At 35.2% G+C, this 14,208-nt stretch overlaps 1 protein-coding gene across 1 annotated transcript; it reads left to right on the top strand.

The window, feature by feature from the left end:
- The first annotated feature begins 4,280 nt into the window (after positions 1–4,280).
- Positions 4,281–6,105, top strand: LOC116140729 (EPIDERMAL PATTERNING FACTOR-like protein 6). The gene is made up of 3 exons (XM_031426317.1): positions 4,281–4,746; positions 4,868–4,914; positions 5,678–6,105. Exons 1-3 carry the CDS (start codon positions 4,605–4,607, stop codon positions 5,897–5,899), a joined length of 411 nt encoding a protein of 136 aa, XP_031282177.1. The 5' UTR covers positions 4,281–4,604; the 3' UTR covers positions 5,900–6,105.
- The last annotated feature ends 8,103 nt before the right edge of the window (positions 6,106–14,208 follow it).

Genomic DNA, 14,208 nt, shown 5'->3' with positions numbered 1-14,208 from the left:
CTCTCTTGCCAATCTTTTATTTATATTTTCTGCAACATATATAATCTCAGCTCCATACTCAAATCTCATGGATTCATCACGTGTGATTCCTAAGTCTGCTTAGCGTTTCTCACGTGTGATTTGTTGACGTCCAAAATCAAGCGTCAACAGTTTGGTGGCCCATGCAGGTCTGATTCTCAAACCTGCATCCAAGTTCCTTGATGGCATGCTCAGATATCAAACTCGCATCAGAGTTCTCCGATTGAGTGGCCAGATCGTAGATCGCATACGTTAGAATTCTCCGATCACGTAACCAAATCGCAGATCGTACACATTAGAATTCTCCAACCGCATGGCCAAATCGCTGATTGCACTCATCAGAGTTCTCCGATCATATGGCCAGATCGCAAATCACGCGCCCATGCCGTCCTGATCCTCGGCTTCAGATCGCTGATCTTTAGCTTCAAATTGCGTGTTCAGATCACTGATCAGACGCTGAGATCGCTGATCTCTTATGCTCTTAGGTAAAGCTCGTTATGATCTCTCAGGTCGAGGTCGTTTTGACCTCTCAGATTGAGCTCATTTTGCTCATTGAGGTCGTTTTGACCTCTCAGGTTGAGGTCGTTTTGACCTCTCAGATTGAGCTCGTTTTGCTCATTGAGGTCATTTTGACCTCAAGTCGAGGTCGTTTACTCTCAAGTTGAGCTCGTTTAGCTCAAGTTGAGCTCGTTTTGCTCATTTCGACCTCTCAAACTGAGCTCATTTCGACCTCTTAAACTGAGCTCGTTTTGCTCGTTGAGGTCATTTTGACCTCTCAGGTCGAGGTCATTTTGACCTCTCAGATTGAGCTCGTTTTGCTCATTGAGGTCGTTTTGACCTCTCAAATTGAGCTCGTTTTGCTCATTGAGGTTGTTTTGACCTCTCAGGTCGAGCTCGTTTTGACCTCAAGTTGAGCTCGTTTTGACCTTTCAGGTCAAAGTCATTTTGAGCTCTCAGGTCGAGCTCGTTATGACCTTTTCAGGTCGAGCTCGTTTTGACCTCTCAGGTCGAGGTCGTTTTGATCTCTCAGGTCGAGGTCGTTTTTCCTCTCAGGTCGAGGTCATTTTGACCTCTCAGATTGAGCTCGTTTTGCTCATTGAGGTCGTTTTGACCTCTAAGATTGAGGTCGTTTTGCTCATTGAGGTTGTTTTGACATTTCAGGTCGAGGTCGTTTTGACCTCAAGTTGAGCTCGTTTTGACCTTTTAGGTCGAGGTCGTTTTGACCTCTTATTTCAAGCTTGTTATGACCTTTTCAGGTCGAGCTCATTTTGACCTCTCAGGTCAAGGTCGTTTTGATCTCTCAGGTCAAGGTCGTTTTGCTCTCAGATTGAGCTTGTTTTGTTCTCAAGTTGAGCTCGTTTTGCTCAGATTGAGCTCGTTTTGCTCTCAAGTTGAGCTCGTTTTGCTCAGATTGAGCTTGTTTTGCATGCTCAAATTGAGCTCGTTTTGCTCAAGTCATGCTCCTAACAGATTTCAGGTCGAGCTCCAAACAGATTTCAAGTCGAGCTCTAACAGATTTCAGGTCGTGCTCCTACCAGATTTCAGGTCGTTTTCCTAACAGATTTCAATTCGAGCTCTTCAGTTCGAGACTGCAGCCATTCAGATCAAAGACTTGAGTTTTTGAAGCGCGATTACGCACTTCAAAAACTAGGAGGCTTCTGTTATGCCTCAAAAATCACGCTTATGTCAGCCTAATAAATGTGCTGCCAAGCCCATATCTCCTCAAAGATATTCTTACCAACCCTATCTCCTTTCAAGAAATGAATGGACGAGAGTCTTCTATGTGTCAAGGAACTTGCAAAACACTCATTACATTGAGTGTTTAGGTGTATAAATGGGCACTCCTCTTCCCGAAGAAGGAGGCTAGGCTGAGATTTGAGCTTCATTTCATTCTCTCTCTGTAAACACTGTATTTCTTCATCTTTGTATGCCTTATAGGCAAAATCATAGAAACAATCAGAGATCAATAAAATAACAGTGGATGTAGGAGTCGCTTGTTGCATCCGAACCACTATAAAAACCCCTCTTGCCAATCTTTTATTTTTGTTTTCTGTAACATATATAATCTCAATTCCATATTCAAATCTCATGGATCCATCACGTGTGATTCCTAAGTCCGCTTAGCGCTTCTCATGTGCGAGTCGTTGGCGTCCAAAATCAAGCGTCAACAACTCTAATATTCTTTAAGTATGTAAGGACAAAACAAAAATTTACTCATACACACAAGGGAAAAACAGGTAATTCGCTTTTAATTTACTCTTCTGGCGTAAAAAAAAATATTGTTTCAAGAGTTAAAGATTTGATTAGTAGTTATTAGTTTGAGATGAATATTTCCTAGTATTTGACGGGTCAAAACCTTGAATATTGGACCACAAGCGTAGTAGCTCATTCTCTCGGAATTGAATTAATTAACCCATTTCATCGTCTCTAATTAATCAAAATGATCTTAGGTAAATGTGGCCGTGGGCAACATATGTAGTAATTTTTGGTTTCCTCATAATAATAATAATTGTATTGGAAAAGAAAATAAAACTGTCTCTGGGATTGTATTGTAGTAGCAATGAGAACAGCCAATTGAAGTGATTAGTGAAACATAAATTAACCTAATTTGTTTGGAGGCCAAGTACCAAAATATTCCAGCACGGCATTCAGCCCTGACCCCATTGGTTGTTGAACTTAAATTATTGGGAGAACGACCTTGTCCCACCCAAGGTTTGCCAAAATGACACTTTTCCACCCGTCAAGTTTCAAAATAACACTTTCCCACCCTTTGTCAGATTGTGTTAGTGTTTTCTGTTAATGTTTGACTAAAAAGACGAAAACACCCTTAAATAGTTTATTTCATAATTAGTTTATTATAAAATTAAAATTTAGTTAAGTCAATGTCTTTACTCGATTATTTATTAATTCAAGTGTAAAAATATCTTTTTTTTTCTTTTGTTTATTTAATTAATTAGGAATATTGATTTTCTATGTTAATTAGTAAAAATAAAAAACATTATATTATGAAAAACATTATAAATCTAATATGTTATTGAATAATAATAATAAGATATTGATAATATTATAAATAAATAAATAAATATTAAAGTCATTTAATTTTAAAGAACTTCATAGCATTACTCCTAAACCTTTTAGGAAGTGTTAACTATTTTTTCTTTTTTTACTTTTTAATATTTGACTTTTTGGCTAATTAAAAAATAATAAAAATTTTATAAAGTCAAATATTTAAGATTTTTTTTTTAGTAAAATATTAACATAATTTTTATTTTTTTATTTTTTTATTTTTTGAAACTTGAAGGATGGGAAAGTTTCGTTTTGGCAAACCTTGGGTGTTCTCCCTTAAATTATTATGCTAATCTCTTTGAGAAACGGGTCTCACCCCTCCAGGATATGGAAGACACATGTATCCAATTTTTCTAACATAGAACCTCAAATCAAAATAAATAAAGAACTGATAATAAAATGTCAAATTTATATAAAAATATTATAAGTGCATAGTCTAATGTCACATTATTTTTGGAACTTCAGATGTAATGGTTAATTTGACATCTTGGTTACGCTATTCTAATTAAAGTAGAATTAAATTTATATGTGTTACATCAAAAGACTTATCAATGCATTTAGTAAGTAATGCCTACATTATTATAGCCTTTCCAAGATTACTAATCTACATTGTCAACTGAGATTACAAGTATGATTAAACAAGGAGTAGTACAATGATAAAAGAGCTAAAAACAAAAGAGATGAGATGGATGCTTAAGTACTAACGACTCCAAAAAGTTTTAATTAATTAATTAGTTTAAGACCTTTAATTTTATATACCTTTCATGTGGACCGTGGATATGATTTTAAGTAGAATAGATCCCATTAAATACCAATTCAAACTAAGATTTCACATTTCACTTGAAAAAATCACTTGATCTAAAAATTAACTATTTATTTCACTCTTTAAAAGATTGTCGACTATATTAGGTCTAAATTTAAGTATAATGACAGAGGCTCAGGTTATGATAACTTAAAATTTTGACTTTAATTGAAATACAAATTTATGATTATATATATATTGAAATCTAGTGGATATAAAAAGGAAGGTATTTATTTATTTATTTATTTTGTCACTTCATCAACTCTTAAACTATTAAAGTATAATGGATTAACAGTGAAAAAATTGTATAAAAAATTTTAGTTATGTAACCTAACCCAATAAAAGGAAAGAGTGTGTGAATAAATAACATTTGTTAAGTATTTTCTGGGTTTGGGAATGGTTGAAAGACACAGCAGAAAGCCTGCAAAGAGAATCCAACACCCAAACATGGTAAAGCTTAGGAAGAGACGATCTACTTAGATTCACAATCTAGCTCTTTCTCTCTCTGTGTCTTTTTCTTTTTCTCTCTCTATCTGCAACACATTTTCTTTCATCTTTCCTTTTATCTTCACATCCAGCACTTACAAATCTCATTAGACTAACTTCATAAACTTAATCATCTAAAAATTTGCACTCACGGTTGCATGGACGTGCAAGTTTTAGCTTTAAGTTTCAGTTTTTAAGAACAAGGGTTTTTGAGATATTCTCTCTTTAATTCATGGAGTGGAAGAGAAACTTCAAAGTAAGGTTTATGCATAAACATAAACCCCATCTTTTTTATTATTTTTCCATCTTCTTCATCTCATTAGCGGCACTATTCACCACTACAATCACCTCACCAACACCAACCACTTCTCTTGGTAAGAAATTTATATATTTTTTCTCTCCATCTCTCAACATTTTATGTCAATTGGATCACTACCCATTTCAATATCATCCAAGTTATGGCTATTGTTCACTTAATTTCTCTTTCAAATGCAGATGATATCAAGTGTCAATCTTCTGTTAAAGCAGATTTGTCTGTTCATGTAAGTTGCTTCTTCTTCTTCTTCTTCTTCATTCTTTTTTTAATTTAAAAATCGAGAAATTTCTTGCAGTTCCTTCTTCGGTAAGTCCGGCTTCGAAATTGGAGTCCCCATAAAACTCTGTAACTTTAAAAAATCGAAAAACAATGAATTTTGACCATGCATATGCTTACAAGTGGGATCTTAAATTCCCTAATATTAGCTGCATATAACATAAATGAATTACCATTGTTTCTCAGTCTTAGCTTCTACAAGTTTAAAAGTTTTAATCTTTCTCATCATCATTCAAACTTAAAACAATTGATAAGGCTAATATCCGCTAAAAACACCTGCCAAGATTAGATTGTGACCGTGTGATCGATGTATCCAATAATAATCCTCCATGATTAGGCACCACACGAGGACAGTGGTCCATCCCTACTGGCCCATGTAGGATGAACTTTCAGCTGGGGGGCACAACACCCTTCCGCGCATGTTAGCTTCACCCCATCTCTAAAGTAGAATTTTCTGTTGCTTTTCAACGAGTCTCGGTAACTTGTGCCTTCAGTGTCAGCCCCTGAACCGGAACCACGTACTCCTCAGGTTCTAATTTTTGCATTCCCGTGAACCATCTCTCAAGGGGCGCAAGTTAGGATGATATTCGTACCTCTTGGATTCTAAGTAATATTATTATTTAAAATTTTAAGGTTTTACTGTATTATAAATGAGCTTTTATATATCATGTAATATAGAAATAATTAAGTATTTGAGGATTAATATGTTGCAGGAAATTGAGAAGAAAAGGGAAGATGAAGAGGTTGCTCTGAGTTTGGCAAGGAGATTACTAAGTGGGCCTGGTTCATCGCCACCACGCTGCACGTCAAAGTGCGGCAAGTGCACACCATGTCAGCCAGTACACGTGCCAGTGCCACCGGGGACTCCGGTGACTGCTGAATATTACCCAGAGGCGTGGAGGTGCAAGTGTGGCAACAAGTTATACATGCCATGATGCCTAATTTTAAAAAATATATATGCTTCAATAGATGCTTAATTATGTGGTGACTAGTTATGAATTAATGGAGAGATTATGGTTAGTATTACTCTGATAAATATATAGAATTAATTAGACTTTTATTTGAGTATAGAATATATATTGACACTAACTAAGATGAGTAATGTGAAAAATCTTGTGCTATGAAGTTTATATTTGGTGCATGAATTTCCTTCAATAATTTTTAATGACTAATTTGGCAGCATTATTGTTTGTGGTTGTTATGAGAAGAGATGAGATCTAGTATAGTTAGTATAGTATGTTGACAATATAGAAAATTTCAAATGGTCTTATGGGGACCCCATTGAGGCCAGGATGTATGTGGATCTCATGATGGTTCAAGTTTCATTATTATATTTCTCAATTATAAGAGCTGAGCTATCAATTCAAGAAATTATGCTGCAGGAAACATTTGCCCTTTCCCTTTGGCTACTTACAGAGTATATAGCTCCATCCATTTATCCTGAAAGCTCAATTCACAAACACCATATCAGGTGCAATACAATGAATAGGTGTTACTGAAGTCCTATGAAATATCTTTGTAATACACATTTTTAGTTGACAAATTACAAGTTTGAGTTAATTTAATATTATAACTAGTTAATCATAATTTGGGAAAACTTGATAATTTAGTTTGGTTTTCTATTAGAGGGTTATTGTTTTACATCTTTAATAATAATACATTATATATATAAAAAAAAAACTGTCATATATGTTAGTAGTTTATTGAAAAATTTTGAGTCGTCTTTATAATTTCTTTGTAAACCATCATTCTAACAAAGATGTAAGGCTGTAGGACATCGTGATGGAAACAATGGATACAAAAGTCGCTAACGAAGCACCCCGTGAAAACTGATGTTTTAAAAACCGGACTGGGCCTTGACTAGGGCAAGGGCTACATTCACAGTTTGACCGATCAGAGCAGTTAAACGATGGGTTCTCTAATGATAAAAAAAAGTTTGAAATCTTGCAAAAACACCTCAAAAAAATACGTTTCAGTTCTTACGCGTTTGAAATCAATCTGTTTGGGTTTTGATTTTTCCAGCCAAATTTTGGTTGATTCCAATGGCCAAAATTCAATCCGAAATCACCACATAAATCACTGTCCTCCACTCTACAAAATCCATCTAACCTTGGAACTTGGTAGCCCCTCGTTCGCAGGTCATGACTCGCGAACACTGTCGCAATTGGGTTGATTTTTCTAACCAAATTATGGCTTATTCCAGCATAAAAAATTTAATCCAACACCACAACATGAACCATCGGCCTCCACTCTACAAAACCCACTAACCCCAGCACTTAGTAGCCTCCGTTCGCCGATTGTGACTCGCGTATTGGGTTCATTTTTCGGGCCAAATTTCAGTTGATTCAGGCATCCAAAATTTAATCTAACACCACCCTTGAACCACCTCCTCCACTCTAAAAAACCCCCTCCAACCTAGAGATGGCAATGAGCCCGATATTTCCAGGTACCCAACTTGGCCCGTCCTAAAAATGTCAGGCTTTACCCAGTCTTCGCGGGCTTGGGCTTGGGCTTGATTTTAAGGCCCAACCTTCGATACGAGCCAGGCCTGTGTATGTCTTCCAACCCGGCCCATCCCGACAATTTTAGTATTAATTTTACTAAATTACCCTTATACTATATATTTAATTATAATATTATTTTACATATATATACCTATTTTTCCCAAACCCTAATCTCATCCCATTTGGTGAGTATTCAAAAATAAATTAATATTTAAAAACTATTTATAGAATTAAAAATATAAAAAAAAATTGAAATTTATTAATATTTAAAAATTTACATTATAAAAATGGGTCGGGCCTGAGGTTACAAAAAGCCCGTCAAGCCAGGCTTGAGCTTTACTTGTCATACCCGTGACAGGCCTGGGCCGGGCTTGGGCCTTTGTCATGAGGTCGAGTTTGGGCCTAGGCCAAGGGGTACCTGGTCCCAGCCCGACCCATTGCCATCACTACTCTAACCTTGGCACTTGGTAACCCTTTGTTCGTCGACAGTAAGATTAGGGATTTAGGTGAATAGTAAAATTGGAAATTCGAACTAAAGCGGACGCCGATCGATGGTTCGACCAGTCCGATTTTTAGAATATTGGTGAAAATTAGCCAAGTCCATAAGACTTGTGTCTCTACACACTCAATTGCGTCGAAATCAATATTCCCCCATGTTGGCATCTTCATTAGAGAAATTGTTGGAATAGAGTTGTCGAAGACAAAGTTCACCATCGCATGAACTATGTGTCATTGCTGGAATTGCATGCTTCGACGTATAACCACCACAATAAACTTTTTGTTGATATTCTCCATGAAAGTCAGTTCAACGACGCATAGATTCCATCTAAGAATGGATTTTGTTTTCCAAATTACAATGCCATCAAAAGGGTCTCCGTTGGGGCATGAACATTTCCAAAGCTATACTGACGGAACAAAGAACGTATTTTGGCCAAGCAACAGTGTTGTAGCTCCTGTTCCGACGCCACATTTGTAAGACCAGATTGCAAACTTAAACTTTTGAAAATAGAACAAATACAATCAAATATTGTTGAAAAGTTTTCTCACACATCTGAAACATCAAAGCTAGACCCTTAAATAGACTTTTGGACCTTACAAATAAGAGACACGTACTCGATGAAAAACAAACTCTATCTTAACAACTATGACCAAAAGACTAGCACTCACTATCTAAACAATAGGAACAAAATTAAACATGGAAACATTCTGACAGACACGTCGGGATACAGGTGGCTTATGCTTGAATTAGTCAACATTCCCCCCTTTAATTCAAGTTAGGGACAGAACTCCAATCATACTACGAAGTTTTTGTACCTTGCTCTCACATAATGCCTTCATCAAAATGTTTGCTAGTTGCTCATCTGTGCTGCAATGATGTAATTCAACTTCTCCTTTGGAAACCAACTCTCTGATGAAATGATACCGAATCTCAATGTGCTTGGTCCTCCCTTGGTGTACCGGATTCTTTGAGATACCAATGGTGAATTTATTGTCACAGTAAATCCTTGACGGTCTCTCTTGTTTTTGCTTCAAATCTTGCAAAATCCTTCTGAACCGAACTACATAACAGGTTGTAGTTATGGCTGTAATAGCTATGTATTCTGCTTCTGTGCTTGACAAAGCAGTGACTTCCTGCTTCTTTGATATCCTTGAAATAGCTTCGGAGCCAAGACAAAAAACATAGCCCATATTGTACCCTTCTTGTCATCTGTACACCTAGTCTAGTCATTGTTAGTGAAAGCTACAAGATCATTGCCTTAACTTTTCACATACCTGATTCCACAATTGATTGTTCCTTGACATATCTCAAAAAAAATTTAGCCACTGATGTTTGCTTGGACTATGCATAAATCGGGACATGAAACTCATGGCAAACAAGAGATCAGGCTGAATGTGTGTGAGATACATCAAGCCTCCCACCATACTTCTAAAATACTTTTTCATCTGCTTTCTCTGCTCCATCCTCCAAACATAGTTTGTCATTTGTATTAAGCCAAGTCTTGACAACTTTGCAATTTGACATACCAAATTTCTTCAAAAGATCTATAGCATACTTCCTTTGACAAAGAGAAATTCCACAAGCACCTTGCATAACTTCTAAACCCGAAAAATAATGCAATTGTCCCAAATCAGTCATATCAAAAGCCTCTATCATTGATTCTTTGAAAGTTTTCATCAACTCAAAAGAATCCCCAGTATATATTATATCATCCACATATAAACATACTACTAAGAATTCATTCCCACAACTTTTAACATATAAAGTGGGTTCACTAGCACTCTTTTGAAAACTATTTTTAGTAAAATAAGAATCAATTTTGCTATACTAGGCTCGTGGTGCTTGCTTGAGCCCATAGAGTGCTTTGTGCAACTTGTGTACTTTATGCTCAGAATATTTCACCTTAAAACCTTTTGGTTGTCTTACGTACACATGTTCAACCAAATCACCATTAAGAAATGCTGATTTTTCGTCTAACTGAAAAACAGACAAGCTATGATGGGCTATCATTGCTAAAATCAATCTCACTGTATCTAAACAAGCAACAGAAGCAAAAGTTTCTAAAAAATCAGTACCTGGAACTTGAGCATAACCCTTCACCACTAATCAGGCTTTGTTCCTCTTCAAGGTACCATCTGGATTGAACTTGGACTTGTAAATCCATTTGAGACCAATTGCATTTTTTCCATCGGGCAAATCCATCAAAGTCCAGGTTTGGTTCTTTTCGATCGCTGTTAGTTCCTCTTCCATTACTTTAACCCACTCTTCTCTGATAATTGCTTCTTCAAAGCAAGTAGGTTCCCTGGCACAACAAGCAAGACCAGAAGAGGCATAAACATTTGATAAGCTTCTTACCCTTCTCGAAGAAGAGTCCACAATTAACTCTACAGTAAATGGAATGGGTACAAGAGAATTGGTTGTCTCCAAGACTGAATCTGTTGCATCCAAGTCTGAATCTGCATTCTTTACATGGACATGAACAACACCATCTTCTTTCCAATCCCAAGCTTCTTCTTCATTAAAAACAACATCCCAGCTAGTTATCAAATTATTGGTGATGGGTTTAAAAATCCTATAGCCTTTTGACCCCTCACTATAGTCGATGAAGATGCATTTGACACTTTTCTCATCAAGCTTCCTCCTTGTTTCTAATGGTTTAAGCAATGGATCCAAAAATCCTTAGATGACTCACATTTGGCATCCTGCCAAACTAGGCTTCATATGGAGTTTTTCCTTCAACAGCTTGCGTTGGTGATCGATTAAGAACATACACTGTTGTAGCCACAACTTTTGCCCAAATTTTTTTTGGAAGACTCTTGTCTTGTAACATACTCCTGGCTACCTCAATAATTGTCCAATTCTTCCTCTCCGCTACACTATTTTGTTGTGGGGTATAGCTAGTTGTGAGCTGTCCTTGAATACCAAAGTTGCTGCAAAACAACTTGAACTCTTGGGATGTAAATTCACCCCCATGATCAAAACAACTTGAACTCTTGGGATGTAATTTTACGATTGAATTTCCAGATTCCTTCTTCACTAAAGCTTTGAATTGCTTGAAAAATTTAAAAGCCTCAAATTTTTCCTTCAAAAAATACACCCATGTCATCCTTGAAAAATCATCAACAAAAATCAGAAAATACTTACTTCCATTTAATGAAGATGTTATCATAGGTCCACAAATGTCTGAAGGAACAAGCATTAGAGGTTTAGTGGGTCTCCAATACTTTTCCACCAGAAATTTCTCTCGATGTTGCTTTCCATAAATACTAGCTTCACAATTGTTGTTATCATATTGCACCATAGGAAGACTTGACACCATCTCTTGTTTGTGTAGTAATTGTAACCCACCAAAATTGAGATGGCAAAACCTTCTATGCCACAGCCTTGAATCATCACTTGAAACCTTGAATGCATTAAGATTGAGTTGCGAAAACATGATAGGAAACATTTTGTTTTTGGTCATTTTGACTGAATACACCAAATTCATATTCCTTTTATTATAAATCATGCATTTATCATTGTCAAACATAGCATAATAATCTTTCTTTAGTATTTGACCCAAACTCAAAAGATTTTGAGCTAAACCAAGTACATACATGACATTATGTATAAGTTTCCTACCCGTTTTGTAAGCCACGACAACTTTGCCAGAACCATGCACCTGAACTTGACTATTATTGCCCATGGTCACTTTTGAATCCACAGAGTCATCAATTTGCACAAAATAATTCTTGTTTCTAGTCATGTGATTGCTGCAACCACTGTCCAAGTACCATACTTCAAAAGACGTATCATCATTAGAAGTCAAACAAGCAACAAATAAATTATCTGCCATATCATCTTTTTCTTCATGGAAGTTAGCCTACTCTTTTACTGGACAATTTCTTGCTATATGGCCAAAATTCTTGCAATCATAACATTGGACAACATTCTTATCTTGATCTTTATGCCAACAATCTATCTCCAAGTGATTAGACTTACCACAGTGAGAACATGCAACATAACTATGTTTCTATCTTGCCCATTTGATCTACCATGGCCTCTTCCATGGCTTGAATGACCACGACCACATCTGTGCTTGCCGCTAAAGTCACCTCTGCCTAAGCTATCAAATTTCTTTTTCACATCAACCTTCGTTTGAAAAACTTGCTCCAATGATGACCCAAATGATCTATTCAAGTGAGCTTCATGAGATTCAAGAGAACCCATTAGCTCTACTAATGAGTAATCGGATAAATCTTTTGATTCTTTAATGGCTGCAACAACATGATCAAACTTAGGGGGAAGGCTTCGTAAAACCTTCTCAACTATTTTCGGTTCAGATAACTCCTCACCAAAAGCTCGAATTTGATTCACAAGTGTAGAAACTCTTACTGAGAAATCTTGTATGACATCAGTGGGTTTCATCAATAAATTCTCAAAATCTAGACGGAGAGTCTGCAACCTCACCATTATCCACTTACCTTGCCCTTGGTAGTGTTCCTGGAGCAAATCCTGGGAACAGAGCATCCTCCACTCTTTGTTGAATGAAGAAGAAAGTATTGGCATCTTTCTTTGGCTTTTCCTTCAATTCAATCCATTGGGCTGTTGTAGGGAAGCTTGCTGAGGACTAGCAAATTCTTCAAATCTGGTTTCCACCAAGTCCCATAAATCTTGAGACTTAAACAACGTTCGCATTTTCACGGACCAATAATGGTAATTTTTGGTCCCAGTAACAATGGGAATGCCTTGGACATTGGGGGCACTATTGTTGGCTGCCATGAAATCGTGAACCTTCAACTCTCAATTCTCTTTCTATTAGGTGGACTATCAACCCTCAACAAAAGAACCTTGCTCTGATACCAAAACGTAGGACTAGATTGCAAACTTAACTTTTGAAAACAGAACAAACACACTCAAATATTATTGAATAGTTTTCTCACACATCTGGAAGATCAGATCACTATCAGAAATATATTATATTGTGATTTTGTTACAGCTAATACAGATATAGACAAAATAAAGAAACATTATATTAAGTATGACAGAGAAAATGTATAGTGATTAAAAAATATATTGTCAAAATATTTTATCACAATAAAGAAACCTATAAGAAATATAGTAAAGAAAAATATTTTTATCATAATACTTCGTCACAAATTTTTGGTGCCAAATTTTGGCGTCTAGGTAAATTATTTATTGTGACAAACATATTTTGTCATAATATATTTTTGTCACTAAATTTAGTTATATATGCTATACCTATAAATTATTTTGTCACAAAAGAATTTATTTATTATTACAAAAAAATTTGTCATAATATATGCTAAAATATAGGTATTAATGACAAAATATTTGAGTTAAAATTTAAGCACTAAAATAAATTGTTTATTATGACAAACATAGTTGTCATAAAAAACTTTTGTCACTATATTTAATAATACATGTTATAATTACAAACTAATTTGTCACAAAAGAATCATTTATCATTATAAAAAAAAAAATATTATCATTTATAAATGTTAAAATCAAGGTATTAATAACAAAATATTTTAGTCAAATTAAATGTAATATTTTGTGACAAAAATTTGTTGAAAAAACATAATTAATATGCGTACAACTATTTGTCATTCCTCTTAAGTTTTCAGCAATAACATATATGTCATTAAAAAAAAAAAAAAAAAAACTCATTCATAATTTTAGCATTTATGTCACTAAAAAAAAAAAAACTCATTAACATATAGGATCAAGTACGAGGTCAAGGGCTAGGAAATTTGGTTGGGATTGGGGGGTGATAGGGGCAGGTCGAGTTTTGCTATATCTAGCTAGATTAAAGAAATTTGCTAAAATAAATTACCAACAAATTAGCGATGAAAAAAAAAAAAAATCTGTTTGTAAAATCGTAACAATACATTTCAATCCGTTGCAAATATTTGTTCCCAAATTTTAGTTCTTAATCAGTTGTTAAATTATTACTTTTATTTTTACTTTTTACTTTTTGTTTCTAAAAACTTGAGAAGGCCAAAAAATTGTAAAAATTACAAAATCATTAATAATTTTATAAATGTAAATATTATGTACCATTTTTGGCTTTAATGATACAAGAATACAAATCAAATTCAAACTGAATAAAATTCATAAACTGCTAATGCATACTCTACTTACAACTTATATTAGCAGCAAACAAAGGCCGATCCATAGAGACTAGTTAAGTATATTACCTAACTTAAGATCATAGCAAATGAATGAAAAATAGGTGGGG

This window comes from Pistacia vera, unplaced genomic scaffold (genome assembly GCF_008641045.1).
Source record: "Pistacia vera cultivar Batoury unplaced genomic scaffold, PisVer_v2 Contig376, whole genome shotgun sequence".
Classification (NCBI taxonomy): domain Eukaryota; kingdom Viridiplantae; phylum Streptophyta; class Magnoliopsida; order Sapindales; family Anacardiaceae; genus Pistacia; species Pistacia vera.
The sequence above is the reverse complement of the archived record's forward strand: the minus strand, read 5'-3'. Positions and strand labels throughout refer to the sequence as shown.